The sequence below is a fragment of the Zootoca vivipara genome, chromosome 14 (assembly GCF_965207765.1).
Source record: "Zootoca vivipara chromosome 14, rZooViv2.hap1.1, whole genome shotgun sequence".
NCBI lineage: Eukaryota > Metazoa > Chordata > Lepidosauria > Squamata > Lacertidae > Zootoca > Zootoca vivipara.
Window position 1 is genome coordinate 21,324,900 of NC_142597.1, and position 24,742 is coordinate 21,349,641.

At 48.0% G+C, this 24,742-nt stretch overlaps 1 protein-coding gene across 2 annotated transcripts in view; it reads right to left on the minus strand.

Moving 5' to 3' along the window:
* Positions 1–16,867, minus strand: part of MCAM (melanoma cell adhesion molecule) — a 54,646-nt gene extending 37,779 nt beyond the window's left edge. Inside the window, exon 1 of one of the 2 annotated variants that reach the window (XM_060268312.2) lies at positions 16,379–16,867. In XM_060268312.2, coding sequence (XP_060124295.2) covers positions 16,379–16,451 — 73 coding nt within the window. In that variant the 5' untranslated portion in view covers positions 16,452–16,867. The remainder of the gene's footprint in view (positions 1–16,378) is intronic. The other variant, XM_088657991.1, reaches the window with a different exon arrangement.
* Positions 16,868–24,742: the final 7,875 nt, after the last annotated feature.

Sequence of the window (24,742 nt, forward strand, 5' to 3'; positions counted from 1 at the left end):
TGGTTTGGGTACAAATTGGTACAGGCTCTGAGTTAGCACCAAAGTGGAACTGAGTATAGAAAAAATGATTTGTGTAATAGTCAAGCCAAGCCTTTATGGAATCCATTTCCAGTATTAACCGCACAGCCCACTATTAGAGAGATCTCTGCTTCCACGAAGTCCAAGCATCCAGACTTTTAAATTCCCAGGAAATACTCATTAACTGGCAGGTAATTGCATAAAGCCACAGCGGGGCTGAGCAGGGTGGGGAAACAGCACAGAATTACGATGCAGCATCAGAAGGGGAAGATGAGAAATTGGCAGGTCATATTTTAATTGCTTTTAGCTAATAAACTCACAACTCCTACATCTATGGCAATGGAGGGTAGCCAACGTAGTGCCTGCCAGATGCAGCTGAACTATCATCATGGGGCTGATAGGAGTTGTAGTCCAACAGCATCTGGAGAGCAGATTGGCTACTCTTAACCAAGGGGGATCTGCTTTATTCTGAAGCTAGCATTCTTCAAATTCCGGCAACTCAAAAACAAAAAATCCAAATGCTGTATGAGGTTATTCACTGAGTCAACATTTCTATCCCAAAGTGCAGATTATAATCTAAAAGAAAACAAGAGATTAAAATGCTACTTAATAAAACCTCAAACCCTCTAGATTAGAAGGTGCTTACATTGATATACAGAGCCCGAAGTGACTTGGAGCCCAACATTTCTGAAGCAGTGACTCCTTCCATGTTCAGGTGTTGAGATCTGCAGGAAAGGCTCTGACAGGGACTTCTCTGCAGTAGCCTCCCAGTTGTGAAATGCCCTCCCTTTTGAGCTGCGTCTGGTCTCATCACTGTATACGTTTCAACACTGGGGTCAAGAGGACCCACCATTCTGCACAGGCTTTGGGTAAAGGGAGGAGGTCAGAAAACCCCTTCCATTGCAGTGCTGTTGCTCTTTCTCACTGCCATTGATTTGGTTCGATTTATGGTCTAGTAAGGTTTATAGGGATGCAGGAGGAGGTGGCGCTGTGCAGGATGCAGGAGGAGGTGGCGCCTAGGGCTTGCTGATCAGAAGGTCGGCGGTTCAGAAGGTCGGCGGTTCGAATCCCTGCAACGGGGTGAGCTCCCATTGCTCAGTCCCAGCTCCTGCCAACGTAGCAGTTCGAAAGCATATCAAAGTGCAAGTAGATAAATAGGTACCGCTCCAAGCGGGAAGGTAAACGGCATTTCTGTGTGCTGCTCTGGTTTTCCAGAAGCGGCTTTGTCATGTTGGCCACATGACCTGGAAGCTGTATGCCGGCTCCCTCGGCCAGTAAGTAACGCGAGATGAGCGCTGCAACCCCAGAGTTGGTCATGACTGGACCTATTGGTCAGGGGTCCCTTTACCTTTACCTGAGGTTTATGCATTGCTTGCTGTATTGAGATGTATGCCAAAAAAAAGGTAAAGGACCCCTGGACGGTTAAGTCCAGTCAAAGGTGACTATGGGGTTGCAGCGCTCATCTCGCTTTCAGGCCAAGGGAGCCAGCGTTTGTCCACAGACAGCTTTCTGGGTCATGAGGCCAGCGTGACTAAACCGCTTCTGGCGCAACGGAACACCGTGATGGAAACGGCGTTTACCTCTCCGCCACAGCGGTACCTATTTATCTACTTGCACTGGCGTGCTTTTGAACTGCTAGGTGAGCAGCAGCTGGGACAGAGCAACGGGACCTCACTCCGTCACGGGGATTCGAATGGCCAACCTTCTGATCGCCAAGCCCAAGAGGCTCAGTGGTTTAGACCACAGCCCATCCTGGGACAGCGTAGTGAAGGGTGAGCTAAAAATGCATATATTAAATCTCCCATCTTGAAGAGCTTGGGCAGGAAGCTTTCGCAAAAACCTACACAAAATTGTAGCTTGCTCCTTTTGCCTTCAACATCTCCTGCAGTGAAAGAAGCTCATGAAATGGCTTTTACTAGTGTGCATTTAGGTGTTTGTAAAAACACAGCCCAGGCTTTAGCTGAGAAAAAATGGCATTCTCTACGCTGGAGGGGTTCCCCTTCATCGCCGAGGGAGGTGACAGTTACTAGCATGTCCCAACAGACAGAAACACCACCTTAAATCCAGGACCCGCCCTTGGACAAATCACTATCCCTGGCTCAGTTTTCCCAATCCATACAATGGGAACATCAGTGACCCTACTCATAGTGGAGATCAAATCAAAGTCTAAGAAGCCAGTAGCAAATGAAAGAACTGGCAGAAAGCTGGGAAATGGTGGCAGAGGGCAAACGTCAGTTCTCTACCTGGAAAGCAACTGCAGGAAAAGAGAGGGGGGGAAAGGAATGTGTCAAAATGGGTCTGGGTGGAAATATAAATATAAAGCAAGCCCTTGTTAGAGCAAGTGCTGGGGAGGGTCTTTGGAGGGGGGGGGGGCTCTGTGCCAGATTTGGAAAGGGAACAATCTGGACGCTTCAGTTTTCCAGCTTCGCTCACTTCCCCAGCCCAGGCCCCATCTGTTTGGCATTTGCAGCTCAGCCTCCCAGGTGACAAGTCCTGCAGCCCCGACAATCATCAGAAGCAGGCCTTTTGTTGTTGAAATTTCTTTGGCAGGTGAACGTGAGCAGGCAAAGGATGCTTCTGGCTTGGAGCGTGTGCTCGTGTGCACACAATTACACATAAATAACGTGGAAGAAAAACTCTGTCTGTGAAGGAGAGGGATGAGACCTGTCCTTGCCAACAAACAGATTTTCTTTGTTTGGGGATGGGTGTTTCTAAACCTTTCCCCAAAGGCAAAAGAAATTAAAATATCCCAAACATCAACCTCGGCTTTAACAATATTTATTCCTCCCTTTTAAAGCGCAACACTTAACTGCTATCTTTCATTTTCTGCTGACTAGGCCGATCTAGTGGGAACCGAAGAAGCACAGAGACAAAGCACTGTGGCTTGCACTCTCAAGAACCCTGTGATGTAGGCGACCTGTTTTCCTGCATTTTCTATATGACATGGAGCAGAGGTGTGTGGAGAGAGTGGTTTGACCAGAGAAAGCCAGTGTCAAGGAGAAGCCAGTTTTTACTCAGAACTCCAGAGCTAAAGCATTTGGGGAAGGCTGGCGGCTTTTTTAGAAGAAAAATTGAATACTAAGGAGTGGCACAAGACATTTATTCGCAGTATGGAGAAAGTGAATAAAGATTAAGTTTTTCCTCCCAGCTTCTCATACTTCTAGAACTTGGGTCCACGGCATAACTTCTTCATACCGTCTAACTCAGGCATCCCCAAACTTCGGCCCTCCAGATGTTTTGGACTACAATTCCCATCATCCCTGACCACTGGTCCTGTTAGCTAGGGATCATGGGAGTTGTAGGCCAAAACATCTGGAGGGCCGCAGTTTGGGGATGCCTGGTAGCTAATCAGCAGAATTCACTGCTGTAAGATGTGCTGATGGACACACGACCTCAGATGGCTTTTAAAGGGGACAATTAGACAAATTTATGGAAGAGATCTACCAATGGCCACTAGTCATCATGAAGGCCAAGTAGAACCCAAGTTCAGGGAACAACAGTGGGGAAAGCTCTTGCCTCCAAGCCCTGTGTGGTGCTGATAATTATAATTATAATAATAATAATAATAATAATAATAATAATAATAATAATAATAATAATTTATTATTTATACCCCGCCCATCTGGCTGGGTTTCCCCAGCCACTCTGGGCGGCTTCCAACAGAAAAATAAAACACAATAATCTATTAAACATTAAAAGCCTCCCTGAACAGGGCTGCCAAGGTTGTTTGTTCGATCCCCGTATGGGACAGCTGCATATTCCTGCATTGCAGGGGGGTTGGACCAGATGATCCACTGGGTCCTTTCCAACTCTACAATTCTATGATTCTCTCTCAGCCTGGATAGCTCTGTTGGTTAGAGCTCCCTGGAGGCATGTGCTTGGCTACTACAGAAAGCAAGATGGAGAACTAGGTGGGCTTTTGCTCCAATCCAGCAGGGCTCAGCTGCACAATTCTTCAGAGGCAACAGCCTTTGGGTTGGAGCTAGCTGAGAGCTACAGGTGCCTATTTAATTTCTACTGGCATTTCAACCTCCAGAGTCACCTGTGCTACAAAATCTGTTTCCAAAGACCCGTCAGCTGCTGGAGAGAGAAGGGTGAGGATTCTGTCAGTCTTCAGGGTGATGTAGAGGCCTGCAGAACCTGATTTTCCTGTACGGTGTTGGCCGAAGGGATATATATGGGTGGGACAGCGAGGGAAAAAAAGGCATTTCTCACCAAGCTGCTAGGAAAAGGAAGATCAACCTGGCTACTACCCCCAGGTTGACCCAACAGCCCAAATTCTTCCTCTGTGATGTCATTTATGGAGAGTGAAAAGGAAGGGGGTAATTAACACACATGCTCACTGCTCAGAAGCCCTTCTCTCTGTGACAACCAAAGAAATGAATTTGCGTTCTGAGTAGGCACATCAAACACACAAACATGCAGCTGGATAACTTTAGTCCAGTTACTATTATTATTTATTCATTCAATCTATTCATTCAATCAATCACTGTTAAGATCCAAGAGCGAATCACATCAGTGTGTGTGTATATATGTATATATCACACACACACACACACACACACACACACACACAGAGAGAGAGTTTGAAGCAAGGAAGGAGGCTGAGAAGAATTAGCAAAGCCCTGCTGATGCTCTGGCTCACGAGGAGACCCTCCCTGGACCCTGCTCCCCATTTTGCGCAATTTCGGGTATGCGCAGGGGGGCACATGTAAAACAAAACAAAATACACACTGCTGCAATCAGGTCCTGCTTGCGGGGTTTGCCTCTGGCTGCCCACCATGTAAAGAGGATGCCCGACTAGATGAGCCACAGGCCTGATCCAGCAGGCTCTCCTTTTCTTCTTATCTCCCTGTCTTCTTACTTACAACCAGCCAGGGGTGTCTCTATCCATCAATGGCTTTGGGTCCACCTACTGTTGGTCTTCCTGCCTCCCTACGATTCCCAAATGGCCCCAGCCCCCAGAACTGCACTGCTCGCCCCCACTATAGGCAACAAATGGTGCAACAGCTTTGCCACCAGAAAGAAGTGCTTTCATTCAGAAGCCAGCAAGAAGAACCGTTGCCACCCGGATGATTTCCAGATTGGGCGCACACAGCTTTCTCTCTCCAGCATGCCCACTGAGACGGCTCAGCCAGGATGAGGACGGAGGGTCATGGGAGAAGCGCGCAGCAGCCTGACTCACAGGGAGGCAGGTTTTGGAGGGCCCTGCTTCACTTAACCATATTTAGCTTGCCTGGAAACTATCAGGACACAAGACTTGCAACTTGGCCAAGAATGACAGGACACCAGCCGGCCGCTTCCAAAGGATGAGGCAGATAAAAAAAATTTTAAGGGTTTGTATGGGAGTCAGCCAGGCAGAGAGAGCTCCTGTCTTGTGCGTTGTTAGCCTGGAGAAGGGACAAAAGGGAAGAAACGGGATGCTCTGGCCCAGTGGGAATTTAACTCGCTTTGAGAACGGAAGAGGGGCTGGATGGGCAGGGAGAGAAGGAAGCTCCAAGCGGACAAAGCACAGAATAATAGGCATGCCAGAAGGGTGAAAAATAGCATCTGGAGGGGATAAAAAAGGAAGAGCAGGGAAGTGCACTTGGGAGGGCGGAAAACTCCATAGAAGGGAAAGCGAAGGCTGCCTCCCATTACGAAGGAGTAGCCCAGTAGGGACCTTATTTATATTCCACTATCGCTCAACACTAGGTTGCATTTTCTTTTCCAGTTTACTCCCTGTATTTCTACCCCACCTTTCCTTCAAGGAGCCTGAAGTACAACCCATAGCTGCCAAGTTATCCCTTTTTTAAAGGGATTTTCCATTATGCTGAATAGGCTTCCTCGCGAGAAAAGGGAAAACTTGGCAGCTATGGTACAACCCTGCAAGGTGTGTTAGGTTGAGAGGTAGCAAGTGGCCCAATAAGCTTCAAGGCGAACTGGGGATTTGAACCCCAGTCTCCCAGGTCTCAGTCCAACATCCCAACCACTGCACCACACATATGTTATGCGTTCTATAGAAAAAACCCATCCATGCGCACAATGCTTTACAAAGGCCCCATCTGCACTCTACATTTAAAGCAGCAGCATAGCACTTTAGACCAGGCAGCCCCAAACTCGGCCCTCCAGATGTTTTGGGACTACAATGCCCATCATCCCTGGCCAATGGTCCTGCTAGCTAGGGATGATAGGAGTTGTAGTCAAGAAACAGCTGGAGGGCCAAGTTTGGGAAACCCTGCTTTAGAGCCTACCTCAAATCCACTGTTTCCCATGAAAGTTAAGGTAGTGCTGGGAGGGGAGACCTCACTGAGAGCGAGGTGCCTCTTTGCTACAAAAGCACCTGTCAAGCTTTGCATGTGATTTAGCAAGCTTTTAAAGTACAATGTGTGCCTTCGCACAGGAGCCAGAAAACTCAGCCTTTGCAGGGAAGGAAACAGATCAGCTCGGACTCACTGGAGGAGAAGGATGTTCGGGGCATGACTTTGGGTCAAATGTTCCCTGGCTCCAGCCTTTCCTTGGGGGCGACAGCTCAGAGGCAAAGAGGCTGCCGTATACGCCAGGGGTAGGCAACCTAAGGCCCGGGGGCCGGATGTGGCCCAATCGCCTTCTCAATCCGGCCCGCAGACGGTCCAGGAATCAGCGTGTTTTTACATGAGTAGAATGTGTGCTTTTATTTAAAATGCATCTCTGGGTTATTTGTGGGGCATAGGAATTCGTTCATTTTTCTTTTCTTTTCAAAATATAGTCCAGTCCACCACATGGTCTGAGGGACCACGGCTGAAAAAGGTTGCTGTCCCCTGGTAAACGCAGTGGGCCTCGGGTCCAATCCCAGACCCCTCCAGCTAAACGACAACAGTTACCTCAAATATCCCAGAAAGCTGCTACCAGTCCAGGTGGACAGTACTGGGCTAGATGAAACTCAGTGCAGAAGGCAGTGTTTGTGTGTTCTCAGTCCATGGAATGGGTCCCTCACTGGGAAAGGGAGTGAGAGTCTTTGGGAGGGGCTCTGCGGAGTTACTATCATACCAGAGTCACGCCTCTCCCACCCCCAAGCCTAAGCTGTTTAACATTCCTGGCCCTTGTTGTACATAGCAATCCGCCTCCAAGTTTTCGCCTTTTCTCTTCCTCACACCCCTTTTAAGCTTCACTTTGCCCATCCCCTCTGGAAGGCTGCATTTAAGGCAAGGAGGGCTCAGAATGTACCCTACAGCATAGCTGCCAAGTTTTCCCTTTTCTCGCGAGGAAGCCTATTCAGCATAAGGGAAAATCCCTTTAAAAAAGGGGATAACTTGGCAGCTATGCCCTACAGATCATCATACCCCCCCCCCCAAGTCTTGGATTTCTCACTTTGTCACCAAAAACAAAGCTGTAGCCTACTCAGAGTAGACCCACGGAAGTTAACAGGTGCGGTTACTGTAGGTTCATTCATTTTAGTGGGTCTACTCTGACTACAACTTAGTTGAATACAACCCAAAGGGTGGAAATTCAGCATAGTGTTTAACCTGCAGAAAGGCTCTCCCTTCTCCTCCCACCCCACAGTGTTTTGAGGGTTCATCTGATCCTCCAGAGCAGATTTCGGGGAGGTTGGGGGAGTGGGGTAGGAAGCAGGGAAGCCCCATTGGACGAGTGGGAGTCCTTGCACTGGCTTCTGCTACCGGAACAGGGTAGTTGAATTAGGCCTTAAGCTTCTGGTCCTCATGGTTTGTTTGCCAAGCTGAAGGACTTGTTCCAGCTGCAGAGATCCTGCCAAGACCACACACATAGGAGTGCCTTAAGAATCACGACTAGCACCCTTGTTCCCAGAACTTCTGGAGTCTCGTTATCCGCAACAAATGACCATTTCCAGCATCCCTTCAAGTTGCAGTGGTTACACCGGTTTTAAGACACTGCTTGTTCCAATAATGTGCAGGCACCCACAGACAATTCTGCTGGGTCCCTTTTAGTGGCCACAAGGGGGAAAGTGCTAGCCAAGGTCCTGTCCGTAGCTATGCAATTTCGAGGCATGGAAGTACACTCACTTAGGCTGTTGTTCATGTTACTTTTGCTCCCACGACAATCCTGTGAAGGAGGACAGTATTTTAAGTTCCCCTTCTCCAGAACCAAAACACACCGTAGCCACTTTCTGTGCAAAGAAGCCAGAGCAGATGTGGAAGGTGGAGAAAAGGGCATAGCTCCGTGGTAGAGCACCTACTTTGCGCAAGAAGCTCCCAGGTTCATTCTCTTGGAATGTCTGGAACTCTAGACAGCTGCTGCCAGCCAGTGTAAGAAATACTGTGCCGAATGGGCTTCTGACTCAGTACAAGGCAGCTTCCTGTGTCCCTGTGAGATCAGGCTCTCAGATCCTAAGTGAGCTCTTTGTTCATTGACCCACACTGGCTCTGACTCAAGGAAACCAATTAAACAAGGCGTGTTAAGAGGATGATGAGCAACTATGACCTCATCCATCAGAAGAATTACAAGTTCAGTCATTAAGGTGTAAGGAAAGCACACATAACTATAAATGGGGGAGGCGGGGAGAGAGAGAGAGAGAAAGAACCTGATTGATTCTGAGCATCAAGCATAAGGGGGTTCATTATTCAGATCCCCTCTCTCTTTTTAAAAAATATTTTAAAGTTTTTAATATCCAGCGACTTCCCTCCTTCTCTTTCCTTGGTTTATTAGTCTTTCATTCCTGCATATTTTGCTATAACCATATTAATCTGTTCTCCGTTTTTACATCACTCAGACATTAATTATGTCTGAAACAAAAGAAGTGCCATGGTCAGATCACCAACTGGACTTCTCCGCGACCCTTCCCCTCTGCAGGGAGGTGGGACCAATTCGGATGGTCCGCCCCCGCCACTTAATGGATCCAATTGGCTTCCAGAGAGTAGTAGGGGATGTTTTATCCCATGTTGATGGCCTTTCAGCTGATTCCCTGATGGCCCCTGGAATGTGGAGTTAACAAGGGCTACTGACTGTCTGGCTCCGAAGCGCCCTTTCCGATTGCATGGAGGCCGGACAGCCCCATGGTTTTCCCCGGAGCTAAGGGCGATGAAACAATGGTTGAGACGGCTAGAGCGCTGGTGGCAGAAAACTCATTCTGAATCAGACCGGACATGGGCTAGAGGTCGAGGTCGAGCCTACGAAGTGGCAATGGTGACGGTGAAGACTCTTTCAGGTGGTTCGCAATCTATCAGAACCACCTTCATCACCAGGGCCTGGTAGAGACACCAAGATCTCCTGCAATGCTTTTGCAAAGTTTTTTGCAGATAAAGTCGCTCAGATTCAGAAGGAGGTAGACTCCACCGTGGGAGCAGGGCCAGGGTGGGAGAGTGCTGGAGTCCTGTCTAGTCATGATGGGATCAATTCCAGTCTGTTACCTCCAAGGATGTGGACAGGCTTCTTGGACGAGTGAAACCAACCACCTGTCTTCCTTGATCCTTGCCCTTCCTAGCTAATAAAAGCGTGCCGGGAAGGGCTGGGCGATGGGCTCTGCAGGGTGCTGAATGCTTCCCTTTGCGAGGGAGACAAAGGTGAGAGTTGTTTCCTAGTTCTGCTGGATCTCTCAGTGGCTTTTGACACCATTGACCATAACATCCTTCTGGACCGTCTAAAGGGGCTGGGAGCTGGGGGCACTGTTATACAGTGGTTCCGCTCCTTCCTCCTGGGCCATGTCCAGAAACTGGTGTTGGGGGGTGAGTGTTCAGACCCCTGGGCTCTCCCTTGTGGGGTGCCTCAGGGTTCCGTCCTCTCCCCCATGCTTTTTAATATCCATATGAAGCCGCTGGGAGAGATCATCATGGGGTTTGGGCTGGGTGTTCATCAGTATGCGGATGACACCCAGCTCTACCTCTCTTTCAAATCAGAACCAGTGAAGGCGGTGAAGGTCCTGTGTGAGTGCCTGGAGGTGGTTGGAGGATGGATGGTGGCTAACAGATTGAGGTTGAATCCTGACAAGACAGAAGTACTGTTTTTTGGGGACAGGGAGCGGGTGGGTGTGGGGGACTCCCTGGTCCTGAATGGGGTAACTGTGCCCCTGAAGGACCAGGTGTGCAGCCTGGGAGTCATTTTGGACTCACAGCTGTCCATGGAGGCGCAGGTTAATTCTGTGTCCAGGGCAGATGTCTACCAGCTCCATCTGGTATGCAGGCTGAGACCCTACCTGCCTGCAGACTGTCTCGCCAGAGTGGTACATGCTCTGGTTATCTCCCGCTTGGACTACTGCAATGCGCTCTACGTGGGGCTACCTTTGAAGGTGACCCAGAAACTACAATTAATCCAGAATGCGGCAGCTAGACTGGTGACTGGGAGTGGCCGCTGGGACCACATAACACCGGTCCTGAGATATCTACACTGGCTCCCAGTACGTTTCCGAGCAGAATTCAAAGTGTTGGTACTGACCTTTAAAGCCCTAAACAGCTTCGGTCCTGTATACCTGAAGGAGCGTCTCCACCCCCATCATTCAGCCCGGACACTGAGATCCAGCGCCGAGGGCCTTCTGGCGGTTCCCTCATTGCGAGAAGTGAGGTTACAGGGAACCAGACAGAGGGCCTTCTCAGTAGCAGCACCCGCCCTGTGGAACGCCCTTCCATCAGATGTCAAGGAAATAAGCAGCTATCCCAGGCATCCCCAAACTTCGGCCCTCCAGATGTTTTGGACTACAATTCCCATCTTCCCTGACCACTGGTCCTGTTAGCTAGGGATCATGGGAGTTGTAGGCCAAAACATCTGGATGGCCGCAGTTTGGGGATGCCTGAGCTATCCTAATTTTAAAAGACATCTGAAGGCAGCCTTGTTTAGGGAAGTTTTTAATATTTAATGCTGTATTGTTTTTAACACTTGATTGGGAGCCGACCAGAGTGGCTGGGGTAACTCAGCCAGATGCGCGGGGTATAAATAAATTATTATTATTAATTATTATTATTACAGTATTATTATTTACACTGTTGATGTTATCTTAATGCTGCCAGAGCATTCAGACCCTGTCTCCTTGGGATAGCCATTCTCTCTGCCCCAGCAATATGCCCTATTTTACAAGGTCAGAGGAGTCTAGAGATGAGAGTGTTGGGACTGGGAGCTGGCAGACTCCCAGGGTCCCAATCCCCATGCTGCCTAGCCTAACTCTCAGGCTGTTGTGAGGGTAACAATTGAGAAGTTGGGGAGGAGAATAAACAAACCGTGTAGACCACCCTGAGCTCCTTGGAGGAAATGTGATACATAAACGTTAAGAACCAATCGTTAATAAAATAAGCATTAAAGCAAGATTAATGTGTGGTGCTACAAACACTCTGAACCAGTGGAAGCTGGTCCATTCAACTGTAGTCAATACCTCCATCTCAGCGTTTGAAATTTGCCAGGCGCATTTTGCTCCTGGCTATCAGCCACTTGCGACCAAGTGAAGATGCCCAGGTGCCTGGCGTCTCCACCATCTGGAAAAGCAAGCCTGGGGATCCTTGAATCCCCACTATTTTCACACACGAGCAACACGTCCTGTAGAATTCTGCACAATCAGAATGAATTTCAGGAACCAAAAGCTTGTATTGAAAAATACAACTTTCAAGCCATCTTGCCCCCCCCCCCCAATGGCAACTAGGCATTCCGTTTTGGCGACTGTAAGCCTGGTTTAAGGAGCCATTTGGCGCTTAGCTTGTATATCTGAGTTTCTAACACTGCCCCACCTGCCTGCCTTCTTGCTTAATACCAGAGCAGGGGCTGTGAGCTTCTTCCTCTTTGGCAGGAGTCAGCAAACTTTTTCAGCAGGGGGTCGGTCCACTGTCCCTCAGACCTTGTTAAGTGGCTGGACTAATTTTTTTTGGGGGGGGGGGAACGAGCAAATTCCTATACCCCACAAATAACCCAGAGGTGCATTTTAAATAAAAGCACACATCCTACTCAAAAATAACCCAGAGGTGCATTTTAAATAAAAGGACACATTCTACTCATGTAAAAACACGCTGATTCCCGGACCATCCGCGGGCCACATTTAGAAGGCAATTGGGCCTTAGTTTGCCTACCCATGCTTTTTGGCCTCAGCACTGTCCTTGTTGAACTCAGCAGGGAGGAGGATAGGAATAAAAGTGGAATTACTTCTGCCAATCTCTGACTGTGGCTCCGCATACTCTTGGCCCCTCTGCCCTCCCAGTCCCAAAGGACACCAGCCACCAGTTATTTGAAGCAATATCTAAAAGCTATGTTATAATGAATTATTACACCAGTTAGCCTCTCATAGGCACCAGCAAACCAGTGGCCATTTGGTTAGCAGCGAGACTGCTCTCCTTAGTCCACAGGGACCCAGGAGCGTAGCAAGGGGGGGAGCAGAGGGGGCGGCCCACTCCTAGCTCCATCTTTTGGGGGGCAGCGTGAATGGCGACGCTGGCTCCCCGCTACGTAGCGCGCATGCGTCATACATAGCAATGCTGCCCATGTGTGCTACGTAGCGGCGCCTCGCCCCAGGGTGCACGTCATGTTTGCCGCTCCGGGTGCCCGAGTGGCTCCCTATGCCATTGCAGGGACCAGGAAATTATTTCCACCCCTACATCCCAAGGGTGTATCAAATGCATATGAGAGCCCCAGGTGAGCAGCTTGCTCTGGGCTCCTAAAAATAAACAAATATGATGTTAGGAATGTGCCCAGCCCTGCAGCTACACACTGAAACGCCATCCTTCCCACAGCCATCAATGCAGCAGACTTCACAAAGAAAGACAGCAGCCGAGCCGTGGTGGGAAGTGCTGAGCAGGCCGTTCCCATTAGCCAGGGGGTGGGGAGTGGAATTCAGGCAGGAGTCCAAAGGACAGAGCCTCTTTGCAGATATTTTATGGCTCAGCTTCTGGGATGAGGGATCGAGGAGATCTCACGAGCCGCATGGGACACCAACTGCAAATTCTTCCCAGTTGCTAATGTTACCCTTCCACTTACTCTGAAGGTGCAGCACATACCTGATTGTTTTATGCAAGGCGGGGTGGGGCAATAAATTTAAAATGCACAGCTGGGGCTGTGCATGACCCCACACAGCAAGGACAGAATGCCATAGGAGTGTAGGAAGCTGCCTTGTAATGAACCAGACCTTCGGTTTATCTAGTTCAGTATTGTCTAAACTGACCAGCAGCAGCTCTGATGGGCACCATTATGTCCTGGAGGTCTTCCCTGCTGCCCACAAAGCCCCTAAGCCTTCCCCACCCTGACACATGCAAATACTCACTGCCCCCTTGAAAGTTATGAGAGTGGCTACTTTTCTTCCCTTAAAAAGTACACAGACATGAAGGATAGGGGGCTGGGTGATATATCGTCCGAAACCGGTTTGAAGTCCATATTGTGATATCGGTTTCATAATTTTTAACCTGACAATATATCGCAAATCATGATGTCTGTTAGGGATGGTGACATATCATTCAAAACTGGTTTTAATTCCATATCGTGATATTGGTTTCATAATTGTTTTTCTCCTGGCAATATGTCACGAATCATGATATGTCTGTGCTCACGCTATGCAAAAATCACCCGGTGGGGAAAACCGTGAAGCCAGCCAATGCCTTTATATAGCTCCACCTTTATTTCAGACATTGTGATATATCAGTATATCATGATGTTGAAAACCAGGTATCGTCCAGTCCTATTCAGGTACCTCACTATTTAAAATGCAGTTGGGGGTGTGGCCTATCCAGAGCAAGGCCTTTTTTGTGTTGGCACCTTTCTCTGCCCTGCGTTCGATTTTTGCTACTAGCTTTACTGTAACAAAGTTGCTATAGCAACACAGGACTCCACAAGCCCTCTGAGTCGCTATACTGGGGGCCTGATAAGCCTCCCGCCTCCCAATTGCCGCTGACTATATTTGTAAGCTTAAATTGCTACCGTACTTTACATAAATGTTAATGTGTTGACTATGCATCTCATTTCATTGTTGAGCACTGCCCTGGAGCGTTTGGGCAGAAAAGGCAGGTTATAAATATTTTAATGAGCAAGTAATAAATAAACCAATACAAAAACAGGAGAAAACTGCATTCCCTTATCTGAAGAAGTTTGTTCATCCTTTTACTAAAAACACACGCAGCAAGAAGAAAGCTTTGCAAACACACAACCGGAGATTGTTTGTACAAACAAAAGGAAATAGTTGTACAAACGTTACAACAATTCATAAGCTTTTGGCCACATGTAGAGTCCAAATTTTGAGGTCAGGGGAGACTACTGGACAGCATCTTAGGAATGCTGGAGTTTTGGGGCGCATGTCTACAGGTTTGCTATGACACATCAACAGGAAAACTGGTGCCACAGCAGCAGCCTTAAAACTTACACCCTGAATGATGCCGCCGTCAAAATCTCAGACAAAGAGGCTCCGATGATGCATTCTGTTCCAGACAGAAGCTGAGCTCAGAGCATGTGCCCAGAATCCCTCCGTGCCCTCCTTTCGGTGGGTGGGGGTGGGGAGGAGGCAATGCTGATCCACCTGTCATCTCAACAGGGCTTTGGCTTCACTCACTCCTCAAACACCCCCTCTGTCCGAATCCCAATGAACACTCTTAGCATTTGCCTAAACTTGTGGGGGAGACATGGGAACCTTCTCTTCAACAGATGGCTAACAGGAACTTTTGAGGAAGGGATTCAGCTCATGGGCAGAGCAACAGCATTGGATGCAGAAGGTCCCAGGATCAATCCCCAAAAGCATCTATCGCCAAGCAGGTCCTTGCCTGAAACCCTGGGGAGGTGCTGCTGCCAGCCCATGTAGGCAGCACTGAATTACATGTCCCATTGACCTGACCTGGTATAATAGAGAGCTTCCTACCATCCTACCTCTGGCTTCAACCTTCCTCTCTAGGCATCTTAGAATGTCTTGTAGAATCAAGGAATGGGATGTTCCACCCCCACCCCAAATCTCTGCCTCGCCCAGATCCTTTTCCCCATACTATTGGGGGGGGGGGGTGCAGCCGAATTCACAATAAACAATCCCACTGAAAACAAAGCATGAGCTGGGGTGCTTAACCTGATTAAGAGAGCTCAACCCCATGGGAGAGTGCTTTATTTCAGAACAATAGCGTCTGCCAGATAATAAACTGTGGCCGTAGTAAGACTCAGAACCCCGCTTACAGTACGTTCAAAGCGATTCACATACAGCACTGTACAATTATCAGCCTTCATAATCTACAACTCTATAGATTATAAATGCTTCGCGCTGTGCACAGCATAGGAGGTGCACAGATCCTGCCCGGAGGGACTCAAAACGTACCGTATACAAATGTGTACTATAAGTACAGGAACTGGGGCTGATGCACACCCCCTTCCACCAACCAGCCCCTCGCGTCTGTAATAAAACTCTTCTCCTCCCCCCCCCCATCTCAGTACTTGGGGGTGGGCAGATTATTATTTTGGGAAATCCCCCTCCTAAACCCTTTACAGTACAAAGGGCAGGCTGTTTCCCTCCTGGGGCTTCTCTTTACCCCACGAGGCTCAGAGGCACTTGCAGAACGTGGGAGGTTTAGAGACACCCGAATACTGTATTCCGCAGTAAATCAAAGATGGGGGAAGGAATGGGTTTGCAGTTTGCAAAAGGGGAGAACATGTTGGACGGTTTTCTAGACAGCGCTTTTGATTTTCAAACGGGGGTCTCAGATATCGTTGGCAACAGGTTTTCCTTTCTTTCTTTTTTAAGCTTATTTTCCACATAAAAGGTAGATCTGTGATTTGGAGGGGGCGTGGGGAGCGGGAATTTTTTATGCCAACGAAGTCGTGTGGACTCGGGGGGGGGTTGTTCTTGCATGCATCAGGACCCCGAATCCCATAGCAAAATATTTTTTTGCAAAAATATGGGGGGAGGGGGATCCAACCAAAATCCCCCCCCCCACCTGGTGGGCCGGTTTGCACACAAGCGCAACGCAACACGCCCCCTTTTCTCGCACCAGTTGCAAATCACTTACAGTAGCGGTTACACCGTGGAGGAGAGGCAGTGAGAAAAGGTGGGTGTGTTTTTGCAAAACCCATTCTGCAAACTGTGTGTGTCTCCTTCCCCACCTGTGTGTGTTTATTTAGATTTATATAGATCCAGCTCTAGGCACCTCGCACCTCGAAATATGCATCTCCACCTCGTGGCTTGGACAGAAATACATTTTTTTGGGGTGGGTGGAAGCAACCCCCGGGGGGAAACATGCACACCTTCGTTTCTAACGCCATAAGAAGACAAAACTAATCGTAGCAACCCAGGTAATCCTTGCAGAATTCGGAATCGGGGGTCGAGGGGTCGGCAAGAGTTAACAAGACAAAGCACGTTTCCCCCGAGCCTTCTTGATTTGCAAACGGAGGGGAGCAGCGCCGCGGTGCCCAAGGCTTACCTGGGACTGCGCTGCCCTACATGCTGCAATGCAAGTTGCCCGCTCAGCCCCTCTCTCCTCCTTTGTTGCCCGCCACTCACCTCTACTGCAGCAGCAGCCGGCCAGGAGCAGGAGGCAGGCGCGGGCGAAGCTTGCAAGCCGGCAGCGACTCATTGTTCCCGGTGCCAGAGCTGAGAGTCCAAATGCATCGGAGGGGCTTGGAGGAGAAGCCCAGAAAGCTGACGTCAGGTGCGAGGGGGAGGGAGCTGCATGCACGGGGGGAGGGGGCTGCACTGCTCCGAGGGGGGGGTACACACCCACCCACCCAAGAGCACCGAGAGCCCAGCCCTCTTCGCACGCTTTCTCCAGAAGGCTCGCCTACAACAGCAGAGAGGAGTTGCGCTTAGCCGGAGCGCCAGGGGGCGAGGCGAAAGCCTACCTTAGACCCCCTTCTCCGCTTAGAGTCCTGCTCTTAAGGCGCGGCGCCGCGCCTTTTTCAGAGTTTATTGCAAAAAACCTGGAGGGGAGTCGAAGCAAAAACAGACGAAGGGGCTTCTTCCTTCCAGACCCGTGTTTAGTCTTGTACACACGTTACTCAGAGGTCACAAACTGGTCGTGGGCAACAGGTTCTTTATGTAATTGCTCGGCTTTCCCCTCCGCCTGCTCGGAAAGGGTCGATCAGGATCAAGGCGGGGTGGGGTGAGGAGAAACAGGACTTGGCATTTGACGAAGCTGCAAAAGACTTGCATCTTATTTCCACCTGCCGGGGATGTTGTCTTACGTGCTATTTTTAATATATTCATTCATTTTCCTCCCTGTTGGTTGGGTCTATTGTCTTTTGCCATGCTGTTTTGCTTATAGCAAAATAAATTATGCTATTTATTCTAAGCTGCCTTGAAGCTCCGTTTGCAACATGGTGGGATTTAAAAACAAACAACTCGGTAAATAAAGATGGATGGTTGTGTTACTGACCGGTGCACTGGGACAGGAACTTTGCTAGGCTCTTTCCCCAGGGAGCTGGAAACCAGAGAATTGCTTCGAAGTGACAACCCAGAGGACTGTTAGCTGAGCATTCATCCTGATTTATTTGCAAGGACATTAGACAACGTTGGCTATTTGATGAACACCCTGATTTGTGTGGAGATTAGACAATGTTACATGAAGGCAAGTGTTATCCCACACTTTCCAGTGCGTATTCCGGTCATTTTCCTTAGTGCAAAAAGTCATTTTGGGAAAGCAGGCTGGTTGCACAACACCACCCAACCAATTAGTACAGGCAATTCCCAATTTACATGGGGGTTATGTGGCGCAGGGGACCCAGGTGGCGCTGTGGGTTAAACCACTGAGCCTAGGGCTTGCTGATCAGAAGGTCGGCGGTTTGAATCCCTGTGACGGGGTGAGCTCCCGTTGCTTGGTCCCAGCTCCTGCCAACCTAGCAGTTCGAAAGCACGTCAAAATGCAAGTAGATTAATAGGAACCACTACAGCGGGAAGGTAAACGGCGTTTCCATGTGCTGCTCTGGTTTGCCAGAAGCGGCTTTGTCATGCTGCCCACATGACCTGGAAGCTATACGCCAGCTCCCTCAGCCAATAATGCGAGATTAGCGCGCAACCCCAGAGTCGGTCACGACTGGACCTAATGGTCAGGGGTCCCTTTACCTTTATGTTCCAAGGTACCAGGTGTTTAAGTGAAATGAGGGTATATTTGAAACATCATTGAAACACCCCGTTCCATCCCTTTTTGTCACGTTTTCGGGTCACTTCCAGGTTCAACATGATGTGCCCCATGTGCCTTGAATGCACGTAAATGGGGAGTTGCCTGTAACTTGAATTTGCTGGGATATGACTGAATCCCACTCAGAAATAACAACAGGCTGGAATTGCCCAAGGTATACCCAGAAGCAAGGTCCTAGCCACAGCTCATGGTTAGTGAGGAGAGAGAGAGCTTAACTGTTCAAACAATGCATTAAACCAAACCTTAACTCAGCACAATAACAAAAAGGACGAAGGAGGGGAAACCCAGGGTCTCAGTAAACCAAGGTTTGGCTTTCCATATTGTGCAAACCAAGCTGATATGAACCGGTTAATGCAGCTGAAGATCAAAGCTTTGGCAAGCTCCAGTGTCCTGAGCCGCCTAATCCATTTCGAATATTTGTTTGTTGTTTTCAAATTGTAATTACACAGTTGCAAATCCACCCCCTCCAAATATAAGCAGCAAGAACTAAAAGGGGCAGAAAACACAACCTCCAAGAGGTACGTAAAGGACAGCCAAACACAAACTCACCGTGGCTGAGTTAAGAAGTGAAGCTTCCTTTATTTACGGGAAGGAGGGATCAATCACAGCACACCTGGTATGACCAGCCAATCAGAGCACATTCTCTTCCCCTGGTTCAAATCCTTGCTGGTCCGCTTCTTCCAGTTAGTCCAGGCGTGGGACCTTTCTTAGCCCAAGGGCCATATTCCCATGATGTGGGCAACCTTCCGGGGGCCACATTCGAGTGCTGGGCAGGGCCAGAGGCATATACATGGGAAGATCAATGGATGGGAGTGACTCTCAGCCTCTGTACATTTGGGTACATTTCAGCCACGCAAGAGCCAGAGGTTTCTGTTCCTGCAGCTGCTGCCCACCACCCCCCCAACATCTCTCCATCATCCAAGTCAGTGAGAGGAATTCTCATAATTGAAGGCCAACACAGTCAAAAGAGGGTGCAGAGCAGGGTGTGTAAGTCTTAAGCAGGCATCCCCAAACTTTGGCCCTCCAGATGGTTTGGACTACACTTCCCATCATCCCTGACCACTGGTCCTGTTAGCTAGGGATCATGGGAGTTGTAGGCCAAAACATCTGGAGGGCCGCAGTTTGGGTCTTAAGCATGTGGTCGCCGGTTCTGAGGTTCCCCATCCTGCAGTCAGTCCATTAACCACTTTGGAAAGGGTGTGTGTGCCTGTTGCCTTGGTAAGCGCTTCGTTGTGTAACAAAGCTTTCAGATTTACATTCCAGAGGAGCTGTGCAAGTGCAGAAATCCAAAGATTTTTAAAATTGTTATTTTAAATAATTTTTATTAAAGATTTTCATTTACCAAAGCACATGCATTGTCTCTTGAAGGGCTGGCCGGTGTGACCTATCACCCAGCAAACTGCCAAATTGCTGCAGGGAACTCTGGATCGCATGAGAGACCTGGCTGACCCTTTGCCCTAGTTTACTGTCCAGCCTTCCTTGCAGATATTGCAATTCCCCTCCCCCACCATTTGTATCTGTCACTTAAAACCCAGGTATTGCACTCAGACGGTGTGTGCATGGCATTCAAGGAACACCGGCATCTTATTTTCCTACCGAGTCCACACACAATGTGGACCTGCTTCCTTTTTTTATGCCCCCAAAAGCACTTTTTCACAAGCTAGTTTCATTGCCAAAATATAACGCTCAAATCAAATTGATTCTGCATTAGTGTGTCCATTTGCAAAAGGATGGGGGGCGGTTCCAGCAATGGTGGGGGGGTGGGCTGTAGCCACACCTGCCTAATGGTTTTCTGGAGAGGGGAGCCATATATCAAGAAAGCAATTACCACTTCCTTCCTTATTCACTGGCTCATGTGCAGGGAGGAAAAGGCCTGGGCAACCCGAACAAAGGGGGTGGGTTTTGAGACAGGTGTATTCCAAAAAAAAAACGGGGGGTGAGGGTTCAAGTGTGGATCAAACCACCCTTGAGGGCTGCAAAATCTAGAATCAATCTGAATTGAAAGCAGCATGTTGAAGACAAGCATGTACAATTCTGTACGGAGGAAAAACTACTTCCAGTACACCTAACCTCCCCCCACCCCCGGCCTGTTTTCCAGAAAAGGTCTTTTGCAGTTTGGAAAGCGAAGAGGAAATGCATTGAAAAGTGTGAGATAAAATAAAAGGTGAACAACAATGCTTTCCCCCCCTAGAAAAATAGATGCCAGTACTCACCACAAAGTTGTTACAGTTAGTGTCCCACTTTTTAACAACAACAGAAAGAGGTGCCAGTAATGCGTACCCTTGAGTGCCCCCTAAAATCACTGATTAACAGGCATCTAAATACCCTGCAGGCAAATGGAGATGGATGCAGGAATGAAAGTTCATTGTCATCCAAATGCAATGTAAACAGATCCGAGCAAATGCTCAGTAAAAAACCGGACATAGTCTAACCTCACTGTAAGCTTTCTGCAAGCAAATCAGGATGAACAAACAGATTTTCCAGAAAAGCCCAGTATTAGCCGCAGCCCCCAAGCTTTAACTGCAAAAGAAGATAAAGGCATAGCGACTTGCCAAAAGGCTCCTAAAACCCTTTCGGACACGTTTATATAAATGTGTGGAGTGGAAACTTAGCTGGATCATGCAGCCCTAACCTAACCTCCACATGTTCATAAGAAGGTTTAGAACAGGCACCCCAAAACTTTGGCCCTCCAGATGTTTTGGACTACAATTCATATTGTTATAAGAATTTTGAGGTCATATATATATATATAATAATTGTTCATAAAACATGTACATGAATGTACAGAAACATGTCTGAAGCAGCACAGGAAAACAGGCCTGACTGACACCATTTTGACTCTCTCTGACCAGGTGTTCCTCTGCAAGGAAGAAGGGGGGTGGGGGGAACCTTCTCATTGTCTCAGGAATTAAAGTGATAATCCCTGGCATCCTGATACCTGACTGCCAGACAAAAGGGTGTGATTAACTTGGCTGGGAAACAGGGAAATGTAAATATCTCTCAATTTTGTTGATTAGGTTCTGGGGGCAGGGGGCAGGGTCCAGGGTGCTCAGATTACTGCCACCAGACCTCCCCTTTCATGATGTACCTATGATGAATCTAGGGAGGGGGGGTCTTGGGCTACACCCCTTCTGTGACATATGGATGATGCTTCTGGGGGGTGGGCTGAAACCAATTTCAAATCTCTTTTTAAGGGCAAGACATCTTTGTTTGGGGTTCCTTCCTTGTTCTCCTGTGTGAGAGGAAGGACCCTGTTGCAACAGCAAAAATAAAAGTGCCTTGCTTCGCACGTCCTGGTTTGGTCTCTGTTATTTGGTGGGCAGGAGACGCTTAAACTTTGTCTGCTTGCCAGGATACCTGGACTCTTCCTGGGTCAAGGATCCACTTAATTCTAGGGCCGTGTAGCTCTGCAAAATTTTTACAACACCATCATCCCTGACCACTGGTCCTGTTAGCTAGGGATCATGGGAGTTGTAGGACAAAACATCTGGAGGGCCAAAGTTTGGGGGTGCCTGGTTTAGAAAAAGCCCCTGTGCATATGATTGCTTCCGTACACCTTTAAGAACAGGGCTTGAGGTTGGCAGGAAAAGAGGGAGGTGGACACCAATCTCTGGTGTGTGTGTGTGTGTGTGTGTTTTAAAGGCTACAAATTGATTGATTGATTGATTGATTGATTGCATATGCCACTTTTATCCTCTCCAGGGAGCTCAAAGTGGCCTACACGGTTCTCTCCCCTCCTCATACAATCCTCACAACAACCCTGTGAGGTAGGTTAGGCCTGTTCTGGAACTCTTGCAGCAACCGGCCCTCTTGCCACAGCCATCCATCCTGCTGGTGCACCAGGCAATGCCTACAAGATGCCATCAAGTTTCTTCTCTAGCATCATAAAAAAAGCCCTTGTAACTCTAACCCCAGAGGAACTGCAGGGCAGGGTTTCGGAACATTCAATTTGTTTCATTGCTTAAGCTCTGCCATTGCTTTCTAATGCCCATTTAGCTGAGACAGCTTGGCGTTACAAATGCACACAGAGTATTTTTGTGTGCGTGCTGAGTGTCCCTGATGTCTTCCTTCTCCATTTCAGTCTCAAAATCAGAGTGGTTGTTTTTTTTAAAGACCTTCCTTGCACCAAGGCAAAGGGACCTTCTTGTTCAGCGAGAAAACACTTTAACCCATAAATATTACTAAGCTGTTATCTCACACTGGCCTGTTTACACAGTCACCTAAGCTGACATAAACACCAATTTAACTGGCTTCAGCTTCCAATTTGTTTACACAAATGAAGAGGCAAAGCAGCGAAGGGGAAACAGGCAAGAACAGACATGCAGGACAGCAAAGCATTATGTAATTTGGGGCTGCCACACTTCTCACCCCAATTCATTGCAGAGGATTAATAAATTACAGAAACCTGTCTGGATCAGACCCAAGGTGTCCTCTTACCAGTACAGAATCCTGCTTACTGAAGCCAATCGGATATCATTGTTATTTATTTATTTATTTATTTATTTATTTATTTATTTATTTATTTCACTTTATATTCCCACCATTTTCTCCAAAGAGCTCCAGGTGTTATCCTCACAACGACCCTGTGAGGTAGGTTAGACAGAGAGACTGCAACTGGTCCAAAGTCACCCAGTGAGCTTCATGGATGAACAGGGATTTTAACCCTGGTTTCCTAGGTCCTAGTCCAACACTCTAAATGGTGTTCAGGCCTATACCATCCTCTGGGAAAGGGGTTGCGGCGCTCATCTCGCTTTCAGGCTGAGGAAGCTGGCCTTTGTCCACAGACAGCTTTCCGGGTCATGTGGCCAGCATGACTAAACCGCTTCTGGTGCAGCAGAGCACCGTGACAGAAACTCAGAGCACATGGAAACACCGTTTACCTTCCTGCCACAGTGGTACCTATTTATCTACTTGCACTGGTGTGCTTTTGAACTACTAGGTTGGCAGGAGCTGGGACAGAGCATCGGGAGCTCACTCCATCGCGGGGATTCGAACCGGCCATTGGAAGATCAGCAAGCCCAAGAGGCTCAGTGGTTTAGACCACAGCGCCACCTGTGTCCCCATGGGTTCTATTATTATTATGAGAGAGGGAGAAAACTTCTTCTCTAGCCACTTTCCTCACACCATGCATAATATTACAAGCCCCTTTCAGGTCCTTTAGGTTTCTCCCACCACCACCACCAAACAAAACAGTTCCCAAAGTTGTAGCCTTTCCTCAAAGGTGTGTGTGTGTGTGTGTGTGTGTGTGTGTGTGTGTGTTTTCTCCAGCCCAGTGGTTATTTTGCTTGCCGTTTTCTGCATCTTCTCCCAGCAGTATAACATCTCTCTTGAGTTGCGGCCTTGATGACCAGAACTAGGCTCAGTATCTCAAGGGTGGCCTCACCATTGATTTCTATAATTGCATTACAATACTGTACTGGCCATTCCATTTTCGATCCCTCTCCTAATAATCCCAAGCATGGAATTCACATTTTTCGCAGCAGCTGCTACATGCGGGGTCAACATCTTTATCGGACTATTCACCACAACCCCAAAATGTACAAACAAACCCCTTCATTCTTTCTATTCAGGGGATGAATACAAGAAACAAGGACCCTGAATAATTAGGGGCTCTTGGTGTAATCCCTCCCCCCACACAATAAGTGATCCCTGGAGACAGTAACATTACTCAAAACACTCAGGTGAGTAGACTTTGCAAATTCAGTGCAAATATCAAGGCCTGGGAGAGTTAACTTCAGATAGTAATCTAAAAGGCTACAGCTAAATTATCCAGAGATTCCTTCCTTGGGTAAACAAAGGCCATTGGTTCAGTCTTGACACCTTCAGTATTGCTGTTTGTGTAGGCAACCTTTATGTGGCACACTGATCTTCAGCTGTTGGGCCAGCAAGGTTGCGGTCTGATCTGAGGTGGGTTGAAACAGCAATACCCCTCACCATACAAATATATGGTGAAAAGGGGTCCCCAGATGCATGTTTGCATTAAAGGTGGGTCCCAGGTTTGGAAAAGCCAAAGATTGCTTATGTAGCGCAACACCACTCAAGGGATCAAATCAATCCAGAATCACTTGAGTTTCAGCTTCGGCGCTCAGCTTGTAACCTCACATTGCCCAGAACAACACGATAAACTGCAAAACCAGAGTTTTGTTTACTTTATCCTACTTAACTCGAACCGCTCCTGGTGAAACAGCCCGGCCGATCAGAGGAAGCCTACACCAGACACCTTTTAGCTGACAAAGACATAGAGACTACCAGGATTGTAGCAAAATTTTGCTACATAGCGACAAGAATAAGACACGCCGTGATGACAGCAAACATCAGTGACAGATAACCTAGTTGATCTATCGTAGGATTATCAGGACCGTCGACAGGTGGCTGAGATTCATATATCAAACTTTTATAAAAATTTTAAAATTTGTAACATTTTAACTGCAATTTTACTATGTAGATACCCATTCTATGAACTGAACTGTATAATTCTCTCGCTGGTCTTTGACCGTATTAAAGAGTTATTATTATTATCCTACTTAAACAACAATACCCACTCAATTAAATTCTGCACCAAAAAGACTTCTGCCAGCTGGATATACAATGCAAAACTCATTATATTGCTATACACCTGTTTGTATTTGATTATTTTTCTTTAATGCTGCTTTTTCAGCTGTGCAGTATACCTCTGTTGGACCTCTGTGACACTTGTTCAGACTTATTGTGGCTCCTGGGATCCATAAGCT